Source organism: Felis catus, chromosome C1 (genome assembly GCF_018350175.1).
Source record: "Felis catus isolate Fca126 chromosome C1, F.catus_Fca126_mat1.0, whole genome shotgun sequence".
Lineage (NCBI taxonomy): Eukaryota > Metazoa > Chordata > Mammalia > Carnivora > Felidae > Felis > Felis catus.
The window spans coordinates 131,715,647-131,739,701 of record NC_058375.1 but is presented as its reverse complement, the minus strand read 5'-3'; the positions used below and the strand labels follow the sequence as shown (position 1 = coordinate 131,739,701).

The window sequence follows — 24,055 nt, the reverse complement described above, 5'->3', positions numbered from 1 at the left end:
TCGTGACCTGGCTGAAGTCGGACGCTTAACCGACTGCGCCACCCAGGCGCCCCTGTAGTTAATTTTTAAAATTAACTTGAAGGCAGCATGTAATAGATACTCATTAAAACTTACATATATATAAAAACTTTGTGGCCTTTATATATTTCTAATATTAACAAATTATTTTTAAAGTTTACTTTTAACATTAATAAAGAATTATAATCATAGTGGGCAAGAAGGAGAGGGGAGCTACATAGACTGATGAGACAGGTAGATGGACAGACTGGAAGCCAGTAATAGGTCAGGCTTAAACACCTTAGGTGATATCTAGGCAATATCCTAAGAAAAAGTAAGACATAAATCACATGATTTTTCAGTTTAGTGGTGAATTCTGTCAAAAATTTTATTTTCATCTTCAATTAAATATACAAAATTGGCATTTGAAAAAATAAGATGGGATTGTTATCTTAATACAGTCACAACGGATTGTTGTCATATGATTATTATAGTGTGAATGGATTATTATATAGTGATGTATATTCTAAGGTTTGCTTCCGAATTGGCTATGAGCCAGTCTAAAACTATGTAAACCTAAAGGTACAAGGGAACCTTGTAGAGAAAAATCTAATTTAGTAGAGAAAAATCTAATATTTTATATGCTCTCTTAGAAGTGATAATAACAAGAGGCCACTGGGTGGTTCAGTTGGTTATGGCTCACGTCATGATCTCACAGTTCATGGGGTTGAGCCCTGCATCAGGCTCTGTGCTGACAGCTTGGAGCCTGGAGCCTGCTTCAGATTCTGTGTCTCCCTCTTTCTCTCTGCCCCTACCCCACTCATGCTCTATCCCTCTGTCTCTTAAAACAAATAAATAAACATTGAAAAAGATGCAAAAAAAAAAAAAAAAGAAATGATAATAACAATACTCCACAGTCTACAAAATATGTAATTTACAAAGTAACTTTGCATGCAGATACTTATTCTCAAGATATTTATGTAAGAGATAACGTTTTTAGAGATTCCATTGTAAATTGTTTTTCTTTTTAAAGTACAGAATGCTTATATAAACCTTGTCAAAGCATACTCTGAATACAAGACAATAGGAACACCCAGCCCACACTTTCTCAGTAAAGACCCACTAATGTTTTTGTAATGTTATTCATCTTTATGTATATAGAATTACAGATATTTTCCGCCAAAAATTATTCTTTAGCCTTAGTCCCATTCACTTCATAATTATCTGTTTTATTTTGTTTTATTTTGTTCTATTTTGTTTTATTGTTTTATTTTATTGTATTTTATTTTAATTAATGGTACTCCACATTATTTGTATTTAACAAATTTTTCCATTATCTTTTTTTCTGATCCAGGATCCAATCCTGTATTGGATTTGATTATCATATCTTCCTAATCCCTTCTGGTCTGTGCCAGTTTTTGTTTTGTCTTGTTTTAGTTTTTCCTTGGTTTTCATGACCTTGACATTCTTTTGTATATGTATATGTATATGTGTGTGTAATATATATAAATGAAAATAATTAATGTTTATTTTTGAGAGAGAGAGAAAGTGCAAGCAGGGGAGGGGCAGAGAGAGATGGAGACCCAGAATCCAAAGCAGGCTTCAAGCTCTGAACTGTCAGCACAGAGCCCAACACAGGGCTTGAATTCATGAGCCATGAGATCATGACTTGAGCCAAAGTCAGATGCTTAGCCAACTGACTTTGCCACCCAGGTGCCCCTAATATATATAAAATTTTATTTTAAGTAGGCTCCACACCCAATGTGGGGCTTGAACTCATGACCCTGAATCAAGAGTCTCATGCTCTACCAACTGGACCAGCCAGACACCCATGACCTTGACATTCTTGAAGAGACCATCTCAGCTTTTATTTAAGTTTTTTGTTATTTATCTCTTCCAGTTTACAGAGTACTACTGTTTTATTATCTACCTAACATTGTGGAAGCTAAGATTAATTTAAATTATTTAACATTACATTCTGTATTTTATCACAGTTCAAAACAAACATAAATGTGAAGAAAACTATTTTGGTTGTCCTAGTGGAAGGTGTATTTTGAATACCTGGATATGTGATGGTCAGAAAGATTGTGAGGATGGACTTGATGAGTTCCACTGTGGTGAGACATTCTATCTTGCTCTGTGACATTCTGTCTTTTTCTGTATGCCTTATTACTACTTATATGCTGATGTTCTCTTTTTTACATAGGAATTTTATAAAAAATGTTGCTAATTGATTTTAACAATTTTCATTTTTATTAAATAATACAAAATGATAAAAATTAAAATAGAACAGAACTTATAATAAAGAATAACAATCTCCTGTCCCAGCCTTTTATTTGAACATTAATGGTTATCTTTATCAATCTAAATGGTACACCTTTATTTTCTGACTTATTAACTTGAAATGCTAATATATTTACTTTCTGCTATAAAAAATAAGGTTTTAGTTCGCACTACTCATTATACTCTGCCTACCTATTAACATTGTTATTCTAAATGTTTCTATTAATTACATGTATTGTTTTAAATAGTTTACTTAAATTTGTATTTCCTCAAAATCTCATCTCTCAGCATCTAACCTCCTAATTTCTCATGTGTACATTTCATTTTACTTGGCAAGGCAAGACAGCACTTTGAAAATTTATTTTATAGAATTTATGGATTTTGTAATTTCTAGGCCAAAGAAATTTCCTACAGGGAAACAAAGCATATATTCATTATTTCCATTTAACACAAATAACGTACACTGTGGTGAATAGACAAAGTAGAGGAAAAGATTAAAAATGGATCTTCTATGAAATGTCAAACTCCTCTAAAAGTAAATGTCATCATGAAATATGAAGGTGCATTTTGTTTGATTAAGATGCTATATATCTTTACATTAGAGCCAGATTCTGAACAGGATTAACAGAGAACTTTACAAATAGTTTATGTAGATTCATAGTTTCTGGACAGGAAGCCATTATACGGTTGTACTTTCTTTAGTTTCATTTTTTCCAGGCTTCAGGTTTTCTAAACTCTTTTCAACAGGTCTTCTAAGTGAATATTTTAAATAAAGATGCAAGGTTATTAAATAATTTATAGGATCAAAATCAAATGTCTATTTTTATTCTCATTTACATTTGGAACACTTGAATTTGGAAGGGTTTTATTTTGGATTTTGCCTGGTAATAAATAGGCTGAGTGGAGGAATAGGCCAAGGGTGAAGGAGAAAAATCACAAACCTGACTTTGGAAATAAATGGAGTACACTATTATAAATGCATAATTTGGTAGTAAAATACAAGCCACCATGCCAATGAATTTGGATGTTATTAGTCAGCCTTAAGGGTCCCTAAGAGAGAAAAGTAAAAACACTTAAGGTTTAGTAGGTAGGGGTGTAAAACTGGTGGCCTGTCTTTGAGCTAAAAGCCCCTTAGTCACCTCATCATTATAAACAAACATATATGCTGGTGAATATAGCATATTGTGATCTTGCCTTAGAAGCATTTTTTTCTCTAGTTGTTCAAAAATCAATTAAAAATTAGACGGATGACTAGACCACACTTGGAATATTTGTTTTATATCTATGTACCAGATGTTCATTTTTTAATGACACCCTGGAATATATATTTAGGGGAGAGTGGCCAGCATAATTCTGTGAAAATTCTGTGGGAGGAAAAATGTTGCATAACCTGAACACTCAGCGGGAATAAGCAGGCTGTTGTCAAAATTTTATAGAGCTGTAGTAGAGAAGAGAAATTTGGCTTGTTTTATTATAAGACAATTGATTTTAGCGAAATCTAAAGGAAGGCCTTTCTCACTGTCAGATCTGTCCTAAGATGGTCTCACATGATTTTTTTTTTTCTTTTGCATCTAAAGCAAACATTTTTGTTTGTTGTCTAGATTCTTCTTGTTCTTGGAACCAATTTGCTTGTTCTGCACAAAAATGTATATCTAAACACTGGATTTGTGATGGAGAGGACGATTGTGGAGATGGATTAGATGAAAGTGATAGCATTTGCGGTGAGTTGTTTCTTTTGTGTTCTCATTCAATTCTTAGGCATATGATATATGTGCACTACAATTTTAGAGCAATCAAAAACATGAAACTCTGTTTTTTTACTCTGTTAAATTTAATTTAAATTTACATATACATTTCCATGTAGCTGGTTTTATTATTTTAATGACAACCTGTCGTTCTACTATTTTTACATACACAGTTATTCAGTTTTTAGGATTTTTCCTGAATATTCACAATGAATACATTTGCAAATTTTATTTTTTTTTAGTATTCAATTACTTCTTTGGAATAGATCTCAATGACTGAGAATACTTGGATCAAATAATCAAACATTTTTCATGGCTCATGATATGTATTGCTAAGTGGCCCTCAAAATATACTGATTTGCACTGTCACAAGCTACCCGCACTATTTATGTTTGTATATATGTATTATAGTGATTGTTATTAGTGGATTGTTTTAAATAGATAGTAAAGAAGGGGGATATTTATATATTTTTAAGTGTACTTCAATAAACAGCTTTCTAGGATTAGAGATAGAATGTCCCACTATGTATCAACTACATAGCCAGTGTAATTGCTTTCAAATAATCACAAACATTTAACTAATAACTTAAATGGGATTATTAGCTTAATTTTTTAAGGGGAAAAAGAAGGAAGTGATCTAGTCTGTATAAATTTATTACAAATGGACAGGCATTCTACTATTTATTTATGTGTCTTTGTGTTTATCTTTCTGATCTGTTTCTATTTGCATGTTTGTATTATAGGCATAAAATCTTTACTCATTGTATTAGCCCTATTTCATAGGTTTTATCATCCTTATTTTAGAGAGAAAAGGACCTGAGTCATAGAATAAGGTGCATGTACAGAGTTAGGTGTACTTAACACCATTTTTAAATTTCAGTAGTTGTGGCCTTTAAGGTCCCTTCCACTGAGACAGGTTGATAGGATTTTATACTATTCAAGTTGTTTGTAAACAACATAAAATTAAAGATGTCCCCTGAAAGCAGGCAATTTATTTTCTTGTATTTAAGCCACCCCAAATCTATCTTTTGTTTACATAGCTGAAACAGTTATGCGGCAGATAAATACAGAAGGATCACTATAGAAAAGCTCTGAAAGGAAAAAGAAATCAGTAATCAATTAGATGTTTCACCAGTGGCTTTTAACTACTTTTTCCTCTTTGCTATTAATTTTGTTTTAATTTTAACAAAAGAATCACCTACTTACAATGAGGTGAACATGTTGCCAGTCTCTAAAATCATCTTGGATTTGACCTTTTGTTTCACCCTACACCAAAGTGCTCAATTGATACCTCTGTCTTTTCTGAGTGGACACAGCAAAATAGAAGGTATAAAGCTTATGCAATCATACAGAGCTGACTTATCCCACATCTGCATTTTTGCTACCTATTAAGAGGGTACAAAAAATCTCCCTTATGTAACTATTGTGATCATCTATCATGAATCAATGTATACAATATAAATGTTCTTTTTCAGAGTATTATTGCCAATCTACATCTATCAATGTGCTGATAACTTTTTAAATAATTAAAATGGTAATGGACATGTTTACCTGTTGTCAAAACCTGTCTGTTTAATTCACTTACAGGTTGTATTTTATATGCTAACTGCTAAGCTGGTGACACATACAAAATCTTTAGACCAAGTATCATTGAATGAACTGAATCTAATATACTAGGTTTGGAAAGAAACTTTATAAATAATTTATCTCAGTAGTTCACAACCTTAAGTGCACAAAATATTCTTCTTAGAAGTTTGTTAAAAATGTAGATTCTTTTTTTAATTTTTTTAACATTTATTTATTATTGAGAGACAGAGAGACACAGAGCGTGAGCAGAGGAGGGGTAGAGAGAGAGAGATACAGAATCTGAAGCAGGCTCCAGGCTCTGAGCTGTCAGCACAGAGCCCAACGCGGGGCTCGAACTCACAAACTGTGAGATCACGAACTGAGCCACCCAGGTGCCCCAAAAATGTAGATTCTTAATCTTCATCTTTAAATATTCTAATATGGGCTGTAAGCACAACCTTTCTTAATAAACACAATAATCGTTTTGACTTGGAATCTGAGGATCTCATTTAGTTAATAAATTGCTTTAGGTCACTCAGAGAATCAGTAATGACAGAGCTAGGACCAGAATTCAGATTTCTGGAGGATTTCCTAAATGGGATAGTAACTCTTACCAATCAAATATAATATCTGAGCAGGTACCCAAGATGGATCTGGTGGAAATCTTTCAGCTTGTCTTCCTTTCCTGGAATTCATTTCCCTGAGGAAGGCAATGTGTCTCCAGATGGCAGGAGTAACTATGGAATGATGCCATGAGTTTTTTCTTTGGCCCATTTTCTTTCCAATTGACTATGATGTTTTGGCATGCTCTTAACACAGAATCTATTGAATACTATCAAGGGAGTCAGGAAATTAGCTGCAAAGAGCTTTATGCCATTTTATAGCTTGAGGTGTCTTAGTAATTATCTAGTCATTTCCCTCATTTTACAAATAGTGAAGCTCAAACACTAGTCTTCTCCAAGGTCATAGCAAATTAGATTTCTCAATAGCCAAATTGATGTTATATCTATTATGCCTACCTTGAGAATAAATTGGGTGATAATCGGAAAGTAGACAAGGAGTTTCACATGCACCAAAACTTCCTTACTAGGGAGAATGCCTTTTTTTTTTTAAACTCAAGCTAAATAATAAAAATATTATGGAAATTAAAGCACTAATTGAGAGTATAATAGTAAAAGTGACACTTTATATTCTAATGGCAAGTTTGAAAAGATAGATCATTATGAGGAATAGTATAAAAATAAATTCTGGAGGAAGATAATTTTATTATAGAAGGTACTAAAGACATAATAGTTAGCAGGTAAATTCATTTTTAAATGAAAGCAACATTTATTTAATAGATTTTTTATGATTTCTTCCAGGAATAGATATCATATTAAACCTCATTCTATTAGCACTGATCCCCAATCAAATGAGCACATGTGAATTACCTGGAGGACTTTTCTACATTCACTTGCCATCCTGTCTTCTAAGCTAAAGTATATGTGAAGGACAGTCATGTTTATGAAGGAGAAAATCCTCAAGGGGTTTTATATGGGCACCCTGTTGCCCTGCCGTATTGAAAACATTGCCTTGAAAAGCATTTTCTGCTCCTAGCAACTCTACAGCTGAAAAGAAAGATGATAATTATATAATGAAAGCATGTTGGTCACTGCTTTAAATGTTTGGAAACAAATATCTCTCTTCACTCCATTCAGTCATATTGTATTTTATTCCTGGAGATAATAGCTTTTTTTTTTGAATAGTTCTAACAATGTGTTTTCTTCCTTTTCTTTCTTTCTTTCTTTCTTTCTTTCTTTCTTTCTTTCTTTCTTTCTTTCTTTCTAGCACCTTTCTATGGGCAGCTTTTGCTCTCAGGAAAATGAAGTTAAAGAAATGTTAGAACATGATTTGAGGGTCATGTAACTGATTCATTCAACAAACATGTTATATAAATAAAAGCAGGAGCTAGGAAAATATCATGAGAAATAATCATGTTCTGTTTCATATGTTTACCCTATACCCACATAAGGAGAAACAAAGAAACCACCAATGACCCTTTGAATTTATAGTGAAAGTCAGCAAGCATTTTTTTTCTTTCTGTATACATCTGAAAAACATCATACATCTAAAGGGACATTGAATTGACAGAGCAAAGGTAAATTCTATTTATTAAGTGTGTATGAAAAAAAGGAACACGCATACGTTTATTCTTTTCAGCCAACACAAGGTGGGGAGTAACAATCATAGCATTAGTGGTTAAGAGAAGGTGCTTAGCAATCAGAAGAGTTTTGGACTCCTAGCTCAACCTGTGGGACTTTCAACTTCTCTGAGGCTCAGTTTTCTTTCAGTGAAATAAGGCTAATAATAGTCTACTGGTTGGGATTACTGCAAAAATTAAATGAGTGAATATATTACGTGCCTAGGATATATTAAGCAATAAAAATTTCATTATTATCATTACATTGTTATTATAACTATTACTATTATTATTATTATCCTTATAGGTTCTGTCTTTTATAAATGTTATCAAAGTTTATTCACAAGTCTATGACATACCTATGCTTTGCTACATCTTACAAGCAGAAAAGATCTTTATTGTTTTCTGCCATGTAGCCTTAAGAAATCTAACACTTGCAATTAGGAAGAAATGCATTCTGGGAGGAAAATGTGTAAACATCTGTAGGAGAAGGATGCTATCTAATGATTCCAAGTAGCTACAATCTCTTCCTTGTTAGCAACATTCTTCTGTGTCCTTTCTTTCTAAGGGAAATATAAATGTTAGACTTCCCCAGCAGACATGCAGTGATCTTAATGGCATTCTTTCCTTGGGTTTCAGGCACTGCCACCTGTGCAACTGACATGTTCAGCTGTCAGGGCTCCCATGCCTGTGTGCCACGGCACTGGCTTTGTGATGGTGAAAGGGACTGTCCAAATGGAAGTGATGAGCTCTCCACAGCAGGCTGTGGTAAGACACGTGAAGGAAAGCTGCCGCAGCACCCTCAGACTCTTGCTTTTGTAGTATTTATCATCTCACATTTTCTCTCACTTTCCCACTCCCTGGACTCATACATAGTACCAGAATTAATCAGGTGGGATGTTGTCATCAGAGTAGTTCAGCAACCCCTCTAACCAGCTACTGTCCAGAGATTTTCAAACATGCACATTGGGATTACCCATTTAAAAAACCATTCTGATGAACACAGACCCATCTCTTCTCTTCTGAGATTATGTAGCTATCTGATGTTGTGTGACTATAGTAGATTTGTTATTTTCTTTTTAGAACCCCACCCCCAAAAAGTGTTTTAGATTGCCTATTACAGACACTCTATAAATGACTGATGTGATCCCAAATAACTACTGATCAGAAGGTCAGTAAACACCTATTAGTCCTGCGGAGAGGGTATTAACCCTTAGGTCAGGTAAAAATAGTATGGATATAGCTGAATGAAGCTGGGGAATCAGGGGAACACCTTTGGAGGTCAAACAATTTACTAAGTTTCTGACTCTTGGTCACCTCAGGAAATGTTCACGGAATTACTCAGTAGTAAAAATTTAGATAAAATCTTTTGCATGATCAAGAGAATGAGGGGCCTGAATATTTGAAAACTGTCCCAAGGTCACATAGGGGATCCATTGAGCTGAGCAAGTTGTCAGAAACAGTGCTGTGAATTCTGGCCATTAAAATGAATTCTGCCAATCATTTCTCCAATGACCTGTCTTCAGGTCTTTAAAACTGTATTTGAAGCCATAATATAGGTGTGTGTCTGTGTGGGTATGTATATATGGGTGGACGGGGTAGTTAAAGTGGAGAAAGAAAAAGAAAACTATGAGGCAGGCCTATGTGTTCAAAACTCATGCTATTATAGAATAGTTCACTTTGATCTTGAAACCGATATGTGTGTCTATAAAGGTCAATGGGGCCACTGAGGGCTACATAACAAAGGATTATGCATCAATTCAGTGATCCAGATGGCCCCAGTATACTATTGCTATTGTAGTAAGTTAACACTCTGGGAGACATATTAACACTTTTGGACCTCATGGGTGCTGTTAAGTAAATTATGCTAAAGTACAACAAATTGTACTCAAGTGACCTGAAAGCGTTAATGCCAAATAAGCCTCTGTTGCTTGGTGTTTTAAAGAATAATTCATGTATTAGAATTGGCATAATTCACTTCAGTTATATAACTGTCACAGAGTTCAAAGTTAGCGGAGTTATTAGTAACTGAATTTTACTATGATTATAATGGGAAGGTTTTTTTTTTATATATGAAATTTATTGTCAAATTGGTTTCCATACAACACCCAGTGCTCATCCCAAAAGGTGCCCTCCTCAATACCCATCACCCACCCTCTCCTCCCTCCCACCCCCCATCAACCCTCAGTTTGTTCTCAGTTTTTAACAGTCTCTTATGCTTTGGCTCTCTCCCACTCTAACCTTTTTTTTTTTTCCTTCCCCTCCCCCATGGGTTCTTGTTAAGTTTCTCAGGATCCACATAAGAGTGAAACCATATGGTATCTGTCTTTCTCTGTATGGCTTATTTCACTTAGCATCACACTCTCCAGTTCCATCCACGTTGCTACAAAAGGCCATATTTCATTTTTTCTCATTGCCACGTAGTATTCCATTGTGTATATAAACCACAATTTCTTTATCCATTCATCAGGTGATGGACATTTAGGCTCTTTCCATAATTTGGCTATTGTTGAGAGTGCTGCTATGAACATTGGGGTACAAGTGGCCCTATGCATCAGTACTCCTGTATCCCTTGGATAAATTCCTAGCAGTGCTATTGCTGGGTCATAGGGTAGGTCTATTTTTAATTTTCTGAGGAACCTCCACACTGCTTTCCAGAGCGGCTGCACCAATTTGCATTCCCACCAACAGTGCAAGAGGGTTCCCGTTTCTCCACATCCTCTCCAGCATCTAGAGTCTCCTGATTTGTTCATTTTGGCCACTCTGACTGGCATGAGGTGATACCTGAGTGTGGTTTTGATTTGTATTTCCCTGATAAGGAGCGACGCTGAACATCTTTTCATGTGCCTGTTGGCCATCCGGATGTCTTCTTTAGAGAAGTGTCTATTCATGTTTTCTGCCCATTTCTTCACTGGGTTATTTGTTTTTCGGGTGTGGAGTTTGGTGAGCTCTTTATAGATTTTGGATACTAGCCCTTTGTCCGATATGTCATTTGCGAATATCTTTTCCCATTCCGTTGGTTGCCTTTTAGTTTTGTTGGTTGTTTCCTTTGCTGTGCAGAAGCTTTTTATCTTCATAAGGTTATAATGGGAAGTTTTAATGCTACTTCTACATGGCTTCCATATCTTTTTTGAAAACAAATTTGTTGGAAATAAGTTACACTTGATTAAATCCAAGGAATCCTTTTTGTTTTACTTACTCATTTCTCTATTGTAGTCATTACAGACTTGAAAGCAGAGATTTCCTTTTTTGAATATGGGTAAAAGAATAAATATAATACTTTAAATATCAAATTAAATATAGAAGATACTAGGTCATCACAAAGAAATATTATATAACAAAGGGTAAAAGTGTCATAGAAGGATTTCAAGGAAAAGAAATAACATTATCTTAGTAATGAAGGACAAAGAGAAAAAAGAGAGTTATTCTAGGTAGAGAGAAGTACCTATTAAGACATGAATGTGGTGGGGGGAGTTAGAAGGCATGTAAATTTTTTCAAGTGCCCATTATATGTCAATTATATTGTTAGGTTGTTTTATTTACATTATTGAATTCCCACAGTATCTCAGTGAAATGTTTTTGGGAATATGCCAAAAATAGTTGTTAAATAGATGGGAATTTAAATAGCACCTGGGAATTTACTGAGTACCTAAAATAAGCTGATCTGCTTCATATACCTTATCTGGTTCTTGCAAGAAGTTTATCAGATAGATCTTATCATTCTCGTTAAGTGAATAAAGAAACAGATAAAACAAGAAAGTAAAAACCTTCCATAAGATATAAATCATAAGTAGCAGAGTGACTTTTTGCAAAACCTTTCTCTTTCTAGTATACTATAGTGACATATATCAGATTCTTTTTTTATTTTACTTAAAAGTGAGATATAATTGACATACAACATTATATGAGTTTTAGGTAAACAACATAATGGTTTGGTCTATGTGATATTTTACAGTAATTACTATAATAGGTTTAGTTAGCATCTATTCTATAGCAGATTTTTTATATTCAAAATATCTCAAACAACCTTGAGTCCTAACATACATTAATCTTTTAAATATTAGACAAAGTAATTGAAAATATTTAAATGATCTCTTCAAACCACTATGATTCTATGCATATAGTATTAAAGTTTATTTACTCTGCAAAACTTACCAGTTTTTGAACTTTTGCTGAAGGTTATTGGACATTTTGGTCAACTATTTTCCCCATTGGTTAGGACCCTTGTTAGAGCATTGTTTTCATGAATCAGGGTTCCGAAAGAATCAGTATTCCATTTCATGGATCAGTATTCTTAATTTGATGTGGTACTTACTTTTTGGGCTTATCAGACCATAGATCTTAACCTATTTCAATATCCCAAAATCACCCAAGTTTTATTTTCATCTTTGAAACAATAGTTTTCTTAGCTATTTTGATGTTTTCTTTTCACTTCCATCATGAGCATTAGCACTCGGTAGTCTTTTCAGGTTCATTTTTCACAAAGAAGCAAGGTTTTTATCACTTTACTAGCAATCCTGCAGGCATAAGGAGAGAAAAAACCCAGCCACATTATTACAGTTGAATGATTTTTTTATCACTTATGAACTTTTGAATTCATTCTTTAGCAAACTTACAAATTGCTAAATGGCCTGAAATTTCAGGGTCACTGTGGAATTGGTGAATGTATTAATACTAAAACTTTGAATCAGCGTTCATATATTTCATATATAAATATGTGCATTTTAATATATATTATGAATTTATATGTATGTCCATATATATATTAGCAAACTTTTCTTTTTTTTGTAAATAACTATGAATTATTGAGTATAATAGCATACATTCCCCAAAGTCCTAAGGTGGGGGAAGATGAAATAGGTACTCATCTAACTTTATTTTTTGTGGTATCTTTATTAGCTCCCAATAATACATGTGATGAAAATGCTTTCATGTGTCATAATAAAGTGTGCATCCCCAAGCAGTTTGTTTGTGACCATGATGATGACTGTGGAGATGGCTCCGATGAGTCACTGCAGTGCGGTGAGTATACCCAAACTTTTCATAGAAGATGTTGTCAGGCTGAGTAAGAATCTTTTAAGATATCTTAAGAAATACGTAAATACAAGAACAACACATTTCTTTATGCACTAAGGACATGTAAACTAAGGACATGTAAACTCAGTAATATATAGATGCGCCACAATAACTTCTTTAAGCTCTAGCTTAATTACACATTGACTTGGAGATCATGCCTACGTGTAGCATATTCTTATTAGGAGCCACACAGGGAAATGTTTATGAAAATGTTTTTGGTTTAAAGTGCTTTAAACTTTAAAGACAATATATGGCTAGCTAGGTCAGTCTTATAGCCAAATGAAATACTTGAGTGAGAAAAAAAAGAATTCACAACTATCAGAGAAATTGGATACGTAATATTTTCCTTTCACCTTATCCTTTTACATGTACACTTATTTGTTAAAATTGAATAATATAATGATAAAATTTATCTTATTGCATATATATTTATAGGGCCAGTACATATATAATATACACACAAATACAAATATAACTTTTGTAGTGAAAATCATTAAAAATTCCTAGTTGAAATTGAATTCTTACATGAACCTAGTATTTTTGTAAGAAGAAAAAAAAACTTAAATACATACATGGGTAAATGTAAAATGAAAAGCATTAAAATCCACATATAATGATGAAAGGCAGTAGATTTAGTGCCCTCTTTTGTTCTTCCTGTGTTGTGTCTATAGCCTTGGTTTTTGATAGCAGTCCCTGATAGAAATCATTGGATACCAGTTTTTATGATCATTTCACCATTAAGTCATGGATTCAATGTGATGTTTTAAAAGATACATCATAACTCAAGGTGTTAATCGGAAGTACAATTAATTCTGATTGAATACCTTCCCTCTGTTAGACACTTACTCAGTTGATATGGAGATGAAAGAGACAGAGATAGAAGAAATTGCAGACAAACAGGAAGATCAGAAATACAATATAGAAAAATAGCACACATTGTCAGATGGCAATAAGAATCACAATACATGGGAGCAAAGCTGAGAGAATAATTTTTGAGTCACTAAAGAATAAAGAAGCAAGGATTGTTAGAGAAAGTCGTATTTGGATGGTAGAGAACATACACAGTGGTTAAAAGCTTGGACCTTAGAGGCAGACAGCCTGGGTCCAGATCCTGGCCCTGCCCCTTACTATCTGTGTGATCTTTGAAAAGTTATTTCACCTTTTTGTACCCAAATTCTTCATCTATTTTAATGTATATGTACATTATATGTATATATACATTATATGTATATGTATATATATATATATACATATAATGTATAATATATATATGTATATATATATATTAAGGATGTTAAGAGAATTAAGTTAATATTTGTAAAGTGCTAAGAATAGTTCTTCACACATAGAAAGTTCTTTGTATGTTTACAAATGACTGTAAATTGACATGGTTGAAGAATAGCAATTAGTCTTTTCTGAGGTAAGTTAGAAAGTTGAAGCTGGATTCTAAAAAGTCTGGAATACTTGTTAAGGAATTTGTATTTAATTATTTGGCTCCTAGTTGGCAACACACATTTGAAATAGGGAAATGCCACAGTCAAAATATGTTTCAGGACCATCTTTTTCAGAAGAGTGGATGAAATATTACCCTGGGAGAGGGGAGACATTAGGGAGAAAGTAAGCTAACTAGAAAATTATTGCAATAGTTCTGATGATTAATGATGTGATGTTAAGCCAGGGCAGAAATGGTGGAATGAGGAGAACAGAATCAGTCAGAATTCATCTACGGTCAGATATGGAGGAGAAAGGAGAATTTCTAGCTCGGATGAATTGGCGGATGGTGTGTTACTATGAATGAACTTTGGAACACAAGAGATTAAGGGCCAAGTTTTGCAGATGCAGAAGAGAAATGTAAAAAAGAATTAATTTTGGATACTTTGAATATGAAGTGTTAATCAGACAATCACATGGAGCTGTACAGTGAGTGTTTGAAAATTTAGTTCCAGAAACCAAAGGATAACCAGGAAAATAAGATTAATTTGGTGGTCATTGGCATAAAGATGATATTCAAAATGTAGCCAAGAATGAGAACACCCAGCACTGCAGACAGGAAGAGGGGAAAGCAACATGTTGAAGATTGAAGTTAGGGCTTCACCTGCAATATTTTAGGATGGAACAGGATTTGACTTCATACAGAAAGAAGGATAAAAGGGAACAGCAAACGTGAAGTTAGAAAGATGTCCAGGAGAGTGGATTATAAATATTAAATTAGGAAATTATTTACAGGGTAGTGTGCTCAACATCAAATGCTGAAGGAAAGTGAAATAGATAAAGAGTCTGAGACACCTTTGAATTCACTTGTCACTTGGTATTTGTTAGCTCAAAGAGTAATTTCAGAAGGCAGATGTGGAAATGGATATTAATGAATTGAGGAAGAGCTGGAGATAAGTGAGGAAACACTGGCTAGGGTAGTAGGAAAGAAAAGTAAGGTATAGTTAAGAGTTATGTGGATGGATTTTTATTGTTACTGGGCTGGGAGAGACTTGAATGTAATGTACATATTGACCTATTGACTGAGGAGAATGAACTAGTGAGGAACGGGAGGGAAGAAAGACCAGGGAAACTGGAGTATTTTAGAACTCTCTAATTTTGCCATTCTATGTGACAAACATCTCAATTATATAATCATTGTTGAATTATTTTTCTATTGGAATTTTGTCTATTTGTTAATAAACATACAGATCTTATTCCCTCTTTTCAAAAGTAGAATATTTGCCAGATTTACCAGAAAGTTTCTTAATGGAAATTATAGTTTTTATTGTTAACAAACTTAGGAAAAATACTCATAATATTCAAAATCAAATGAGTTTTACTTACAAACAGGCATAGATATGAACATTAAAAATTGATGGGTTGATACTGTGATTTGAATAAAGCTTTTTAATACCTCTAAGTATCAATATATAGGATAATTGCAATAGTTTTGTTTTTATTGCTTTATAAATTTACTTTTCTTTCATTTTAGCAATGTCTTTACAGTTTCAACACTGCTTCCCAAACACAAACATAGCATTACAGCTTCTGAGAATTATTATTATAACTCAGAATCACTTCATCCATATGTTCTGGTGCTATACCTAATCAAGCTTAGTCTTGAAAAAAATGTAATAGCTTTATTCTTGTTTTTCATTCAGAGGGAAATTTTTAGAAGACAGAAAATAGGTGAACAGAGATGGTGTGGTATCCTCGAGTATTGCATTTCTGTTTCCTCACTCAGAAACACTAAGATTGCCTTGTTTTTTACTTTATTTTCTGGCCCTTAATCCAGATTTCAACCACAAATATCTCTTTTCAACCACAAATATCTCTTCATTATGACCACTGTTCCCAAAAGAAATTAGAAACATTTATCATAGGAGACATGGGTAACTCCCATGGTTAACTAGGTATAGTGTACATTGGGGGATGTAGTTTTAATGAGTATTTGTTATATGAATTAGAAGGTTTGTTTTTTTGTCTCTAGCATATCGACAGTGTAATGTGGAAGAATTTAGTTGTGCTGATGGACGATGCCTCCTAAGTACTCAATGGCAGTGTGATGGAGACTTTGATTGCCCTGACCATTCTGATGAAGCACCTTTAAACCCAAAGTGCAAAAGTGCAGGTACAGAAAATATATAATATGCTTATTCCACAATTTGCTTTCTACTTTATATTTTTAAGTATTTTTTAAAGTTTATTCATTTTTAAGAGATAGAGACAGTGTCAGCTGGGGGCAGGGGAGGACAGAGAGAGAGAGGGAGACACAGATTCCGAAGCAGACTCCAGGCTCTGAGCTGTCAGCACAGAGCATGATGTGGGACTCGAACCCATGAACCATGAGACCATGACCTGAACCAAAGTCAGACGCCCAATAGACTGATCCACCCAGATACCCCCCCAACATTTGCTTTTTTAATGGCAAAACTGTGACTCTGATTGTCATTCTAGTATGATATTCAAGGAAAAATGCAAATAATTAAGCATATGATGTTTCAAGTGATACCATGCCAGATCCTAGTAATCAACTATGTTTTGAAACTACTTTTAGAAATTTAAATCTGTGCCAAAATACAAAGATTTGAGGCAATGAACTTAATGAATCCATCGCCTTGCCCCCTTTGAAAAAGTTATTTTTTCTTAATACATGATTATGTGAAAATAATTTTCTGGTATGGTCCTATTTGAAAATTTAAACATAAAATAAGCTGAGATTTACTGAGAGAAAGTCTGTATGAGTCATACTTAGGCACAATGAAATAAATTGCATATCACTTGAACAGAAATATATACATAGCCAAACTTGGTCTATTTATCATTTCACTATTCCAAAGACTGAATACATAGTCATATATTTAAAATAAACCCAATTGCTTTTTTCTCATGTACTTTACATGCTAATAGGCTTTCTTTTATCATGTATGATAATGAGTAATATTCAAGTCATCAGGTTGTAAGTATCTGCAAAACCTAAACTCCTTTCCATAGATATATTTGGAAAAACTATTATTCACCACAAATGTCCTTTTTATGCCCTGACTTAAAAATGTCAACGTTATATTTCCAGGAAGAAAAAGAATTTAGGAATATCTACCGATTCTAGATTCTTAATTTTTAGTGACATATAATTTCTTAGAGACCTGTGGCTTGAGGGAAATGTCAAACTATCATCATACTTTTAAATTCCATCTTCACAATATAGATGAAGACAGAAATACTCCATTAATTTTACTAGAGATGCTTATTTTGATTGTTAATTTTCATGGCAAAGAAAGATTTTCAATAAGTGTTGAACATGAAAGTACATTTTGCCCTTGATTTTTTTTTATATTTTGTGTATAAAATATTACACTATGTATAGAGAATTGTAGATGCACATGTATTTACCATAATTTTTGACAGATAAGTTATCATATTTGTGAATGTTTTCAACAATTGTAGTATAAAGCAATGGCATGCCCTTTATGTTCCATTTGTTTTATTTTCTTTTTCCAGAACAGTCATGCAACAGTTCATTTTTTATGTGCAAAAATGGCAGGTGCATTCCCAGTGGAGGTCTTTGTGACAGTAAGGATGACTGTGGCGATGGCTCAGATGAGAGAAACTGCCATATAAATGAATGTTTGAGTAAGAAAGTCAGTGGATGTTCTCAAGATTGTCAAGACCTTCCAGTCAGTTACAAGGTAGGTACTCATCAAAAATAGCAAATCACAAGATACATTAGAATTTGAGATAGTGAACGCTATGTAATTTACTATAACTGTAAGACTTAAAATGCATCATAATATTGTTGAAGATATATGAAAATGTTGAACATTTTCAATGTATGCTGAACATAAAGAAAAACAAAATCAGCAGAAGACCAGTGTTTAGGGAAATACTGCCATGTTGGTGGCACAAAAATATGTATGCAACTCTTAAGTTCTCATTTCTTCCCTCATTCTTTCTCCCATCTTTGAAGTGAAATGGACTGAGCATCTGTCTACCACAACATTGGATAATACAATATTGTTCATATAAACAGAAAAAAAACAGAACACATGAATTATTAGGACTGAGTGCAGGTACACTAAAAATATATCATGCCCAATATCCTAATTGACTTTTGTTAGTACCATTTTCCTGAGGAGGATGATACACTGACACAACTGATTGGCAAGAATAGCTCTTAAAAACATCTCCTTTTCATTCATGTTGGAAAGGAGGGTGCAAATGAACATAAAATTAAAGCTGCACAGTAAGTTTGATTATGGTTGGGGAAATCTTAGGAAGAGCAATTCATTCAGAAGTCAATGGTTTTTAAGTGAACACTAGTTCTGTCTGAATCAGCAATAGGACAGGCTCCTCTAAAACACAGACTCAGTCTAATGCCAGTTATAGTATTACAGAGGTTAGATTTTATTCTACTGAATTCCACACTGATCAGAACACACCTGGGGTACTATGCACACTTATGGACAGGGCATTTTAAGAGGAACCTTGACAAATTGTAGTGTATACAAATTTGTACATCCAGAAGCATAAGGAGTATGGAACACACACCTTTAGGAGTTTTCCCTCGAGCAAAGATGAATTGTTATCTGTATTCAAATATATGAAGTACTGGAATAGGGAGCAACCTAGTCTGAGTTTGTTTCGAAGGTTGGAATTATAAATTAGGAGGCGGATTCTGTTCAGTATAAGGAAAAGTGTTGTAAAATACTCTTTACTTGGAAAGAACTGTCTCATTTCTCACTACTAAAGAGGTTAAATTGTGGCTTTCTTTAAAGCATGCTAGAGAAAATATTTGTATATTGCAAAGATGTTGTATCTTTTTTCTTGCCAGCCTTGACATCCCATGATAGGCCACTTCTGTCAAATGGTAAATTTAGCCAACCACTTTGGCGTCTGTAATCTCTGAATTTCTGGTATTGTGATTAGTTTAACTACATTGATAGGATTTAATTGTATGTAGATGAAACCAGAAAACTACAATGATCATTTTCCTCTATGCAAAAACAGGGATAAAAACCAAAACACTAAGGAAGCTACATTTGTTACGAAAAATATTTTTTTAGTTTGAATATTGTATTAAGACTTGGTTAAATTTATAGACTTAAAGGGATGTCTGGGTGACTCAGTTGGTTAAGCGTCTGACCTTGGCTCAGGTCATGATCTCACAGTTTGTGGGTTCGAACCCCATGTTGGGCTCTGTGCTGACAGCTCAGAGCCTGGAGCCTGCTTCAGATTCTGTGTCTCCCTCTCTCTCCACTCCTCCCCTGCTTACACTCTGTCTCTTTCTCTCAAAAATAAACATTAATTTTTTTTTTAATTTACAGACTTAAAACACACATGTAGTCACTTATAACATTGTATTGTTGGTAAAATGAAACAAGACAATGAACCAAAATAACTCTTAATGAGATGAATATCTATCAGATAATCAATTTTGGCAATAAATATTTTGAAACCCAATGGAGCAGAAAAAAATATTATTAGTGACTTATGCACAATCAATATAAAGTGTTTCTTGAAATATTAGGGAACAGGGGCGCCTGGGTGGCGCAGTCGGTTAAGCGTCCGACTTCAGCCAGGTCACGATCTTGCGGTCCGTGAGTTCGAGCCCCGCATCGGGCTCTGGGCTGATGGCTCGGAGCCTGGAGCCTGTTTCCGATTCTGTGTCTCCCTCTCTCTCTCTGCCCCTCCCCCGTTCATGCTCTGTCTCTCTCTGTCCCAAAAATAAATAAAAAACGTTGAAAAAAAAATTAAAAAAAAAATAAATATTAGGGAACAGGTCATAGAAATATTACAGATAATTACAGATAATTACAGAAATATTACAGTTACAATTTAAATGCAGAGTTTATAAATAGTGGTTTAGTTGTATCTGTATAATATATTCTATATTTCTATATGTTTATGGAATCTATAAATCATAGAATCTGTCATCCATCTATCTAGCATCTGTGTATCTTTCCATCTATCTAAAAACTTAAATTTCAAAGTAGATCTCCTTACATTTTATCTACGTGTATTTAAAATCTGTCATAACAAATATGGTGGTAAAATCTAATAATTATAGGATATTAGATGACCACCTTTTCATATAACATCCAAATGAGCTTTAGTATTTTTATAATGCCTGCATATAAGAAGTACTTAGTACTCAGAAATGCCATATTTAGAAAACTACTGTGGTAGAAATATATATCATCCAGAGCATCATATTAAATCATACTATTTTAATTACTTTATAAGACCCATCATATAGAAATACTTGTTTGTTGATAACTTTAAAAAAAAACAGTATTTTCACCTTGACTTCTCAGAAGGGTCATAGAATGAAGTGAATATTCTAGTTAAAATAGGTAATATATTTATTTAATTATTTAGAAAGTCTCTGTGTCTGATACCTGACAGAATTGCTATGAATAGCATTCTTGAATATGTACACATGTCAAAACTAATGAATAAAATAAAATATCTATTGGGGAAACAAGACCAATATAAAAATTCAAGCAGAATCAGAAATGAGAGATTTAAATAAAGTTTCAAAGCTAACATTTTACATATTGTGTTAAAAAATATATATATATATACATACACATACATACACACACATATTTATATTCATGATAATGTGGTGATAGGAAATTGAGTAAAAAGCCTTATATACAACAAAATGCTTATATATTTGGGGGGGGGGAGCTTATTGGTTTCTCTTTTCCAGGAAATGGAGAAAAATATCCAGTAACCAATTTTTCATTACAATAGCTATAGAACATGGCAATAAATCCTCCACCAAATTCTGCAATAAAATGAAAATTGCTTACAAAAGCAAAATTTAGACCTTATGGACTGTGAACAATTTGCACGTTTGTTGTAAGACAAATACAATGTATCTAACTATTCAGCAGGGAGTAATAACATTTACTACAGCAAGGATCTTATTTTGATATGAAGGATAATTTACCATGTAAAAATAAATGTACTTCTGGGAGGGAAATAAGTTTTAATGTATGTATTAGAAATAATATTTGTAAAATATTGCTTAAAAAGCTACAAAGAAACTTCTCTGAATTTAATAGGAAAAGTTTGGGTAGCTATATTTCTTTCTGGTAGCTATATGATCCTATATAAAAATTAATACAAATCAGGAAAATTTGAAGTCATTCTTGATGGTGAGAAAAATTAAGATAATATTGAAAATACACAAATCTCACTTTCATAAAAAATGGGTTTTTTTGGTAAATGAAAATGAGAAAATTTAAAACTCAGTTTCCAAGATAGATTAATCTCTCATCTTTTATCTTTGAAGGTACAAATGATTATTCTTTTATTTCACTCAACTTATGAAAGCTAGGCTGGTAGAATGTCCCACTGAGACCTTTGGGTTATTTGGGAGCAAAAATGTTTTTGTTAAAACAAGGTTAACGGATTGGGGGAAATGATCTTTTAAAAAAATCTTCTCTTTCAATAAATAATCTTTTAAAAACTTACTGATAACCTCTTAAACATATTTCATTTGTTTATAGAAATCTATATTTAGTCACTTTTACCAATTTTACATTAAGAAATTGATTTTCTATAAATGTGGAAGCTATTTGATATAGTAGTTCTATTTGATATAGTAGTTGTATAAACCTGATGTTAGCCATTCAAAGTGATTTTCAGAAATCCCATTAAAATTAGGACACTGTTTATTTCCTTTTATAATACTCTCTGAGAGGAATTCAGTACATTCTATTACAATTCCTTTCACTTGTCCTAAAGTGCTCCTTGAATTCAACAATGCCTTATGTCAGCCTATGGATCTCTGGTTTCTGGCCTAAGTGATCTCTACTCCAGTCCTTTTCAGTGATATATTTTAGTATCCTGCCATTTTATACTTGCGTTTTTTAAAAAATATTTTTTTTAAATTGTGGTAAAATATACATAACATAAAATTTACCATTTTAACCAACTTTTTTCATTTATTTATTTTTGACAGAGAAAGAGAGCCTGAGTGAGGGAGGAGCAGAAAGAGAGGGAGGGGTAGAGACATAGGGAGAAAGAGGGAGAGAAAATCCCAAGCAGGCTCCACGCTGTCAGCGTAGAGCTGGAATGACTTGGGGCTCAGTCCCAGGAACCATGAGATCACGACCTGAGCCAAAATCAAGAGTCGGACGCTCAACCTACTGAGCCACCTAGGCTCCCCTACCATTTTAACAATTTTTAAGTGTACACTTAGGTGACATTAATCACCTCGTTTTCCTTTGCCATAGCAAAGCACTGATTGTCCTGACTTCCTTAAACAGGTAGCAGGATAAGTCTTCTCAAAGAAAGTAAGAGTTTGATGAGGAGAGTTTAGGAAATCAAACTGTGGCTTTTGTTTTGATTTGTTGGCTTAAAAATAAAACAAAACAAAAACTTGTATTTGCTGAGAATTATTAGCTAAATATTGGTGTAAATTGTTAACAATGAAAGCGCTTAAGCAATTCATTATGAGCTTAAAGCAATTCATTCCTTATAAAAGAACTTAGTAGCATCCATTTAGTTTGCTTTGGAACATTTCTGGGTGAAGATGAAGTGGCCTCTCCAGCAAATAATGTTTTTTTTTTTTTGTGCTTAAAAAACTCAATTGTTTGCTTACTATTTAATAAATGCACATATATCTCTCTGATTTTTTTCCCAATAGATAAAAAGATCTGCCATCACATTTATCCTCAGATAAATAATCTAGGTTATTAAATGTTTGCTTTGAATAACTCTTGGATACCAGTTACTCATAACGATTTAGGGTTTCTTTTTAACTCACTGTCCTTCTCAATATTCACACATTCCTTAATTGCAAAAGTGCTAAAGAGTCTTGGTAAAGATAGTATGATCATAATCATCTGGCCAATTATAGATTCATTTTGTATAATTATAATTCTCATATGCTGCCTGGCAGAGATTGAATATAGACCTGAAAGACAGTGACCAGTCACAGTACGTCATTATTTTTGGGACTGCAAAGACATACTATGGTGTGACATCAGAATTTACATGCTGGTTAGTAAATATTGCATATCATCATCAGAGTTTCATATATTACATGATAGAGAGATGCTGAACAAAAGATTTGATGACACAAAAAGTGATTAAATTATAGTGGGAAATTATGTTAATATTATTTTATTTCCCCAAACAACATCAGCATGCCAAGTTATGGGATCAGACCCAGTTGACCAATGTTAATTGTGCCTTAGTATATGTTATAGACAGTCTCAGCAATCCTCTGGCTTTATCCGGGCAACTTCACCCGTATGTCTCTAGCTTCTCATCAGTTAACTAAAAATAATAATACCTACATCACTGATTTCTGTAAGGCCTTGTTGAAATAGCATATGTACCAATGCTAGTAATCTACAAAGCTCTGCATAATCATTAATTCTTATGATCGTTAAAGTCTTCTAAAAAGTCAAGATAATGCAGTAGAAAAAGAATGAAGGAAGTTGACTAGTTTTGTGGTCCTTGCCATGCTATGGCCACATGGCTTTGATGATGTCAGTTAACTTTTATAAAAATCTTGCCAACCTCGGATGATCAAATGAAGATATTTGGGAGAATTTGTTTTTAGCTTTAATATTACTTAATATACATAATTCTTATTAAAGGTTAATCCCTGGAGACAGAAAGACTTGCCATTATCTATTCTTTTTTTTAATTAATTAATTTATTTTTTTAAGTTTACTTATTTATTTTGAGAGACACAGAGACAGCATGAGTG

General features: G+C 33.4%; 1 protein-coding gene across 1 annotated transcript in view; it reads left to right on the top strand.

Moving 5' to 3' along the window:
- LRP1B (LDL receptor related protein 1B) overlaps nucleotides 1-24,055 on the top strand; it is a 1,940,511-nt gene that overhangs the window by 1,652,366 nt on the left and 264,090 nt on the right. The window contains exons 52-57 of the mRNA XM_023259298.2: nucleotides 1,992-2,114; nucleotides 3,882-4,001; nucleotides 8,410-8,538; nucleotides 12,670-12,792; nucleotides 16,310-16,450; nucleotides 17,821-18,008. Coding sequence (XP_023115066.2) covers nucleotides 1,992-2,114; nucleotides 3,882-4,001; nucleotides 8,410-8,538; nucleotides 12,670-12,792; nucleotides 16,310-16,450; nucleotides 17,821-18,008 — 824 coding nt within the window. The remainder of the gene's footprint in view (nucleotides 1-1,991; nucleotides 2,115-3,881; nucleotides 4,002-8,409; nucleotides 8,539-12,669; nucleotides 12,793-16,309; nucleotides 16,451-17,820; nucleotides 18,009-24,055) is intronic.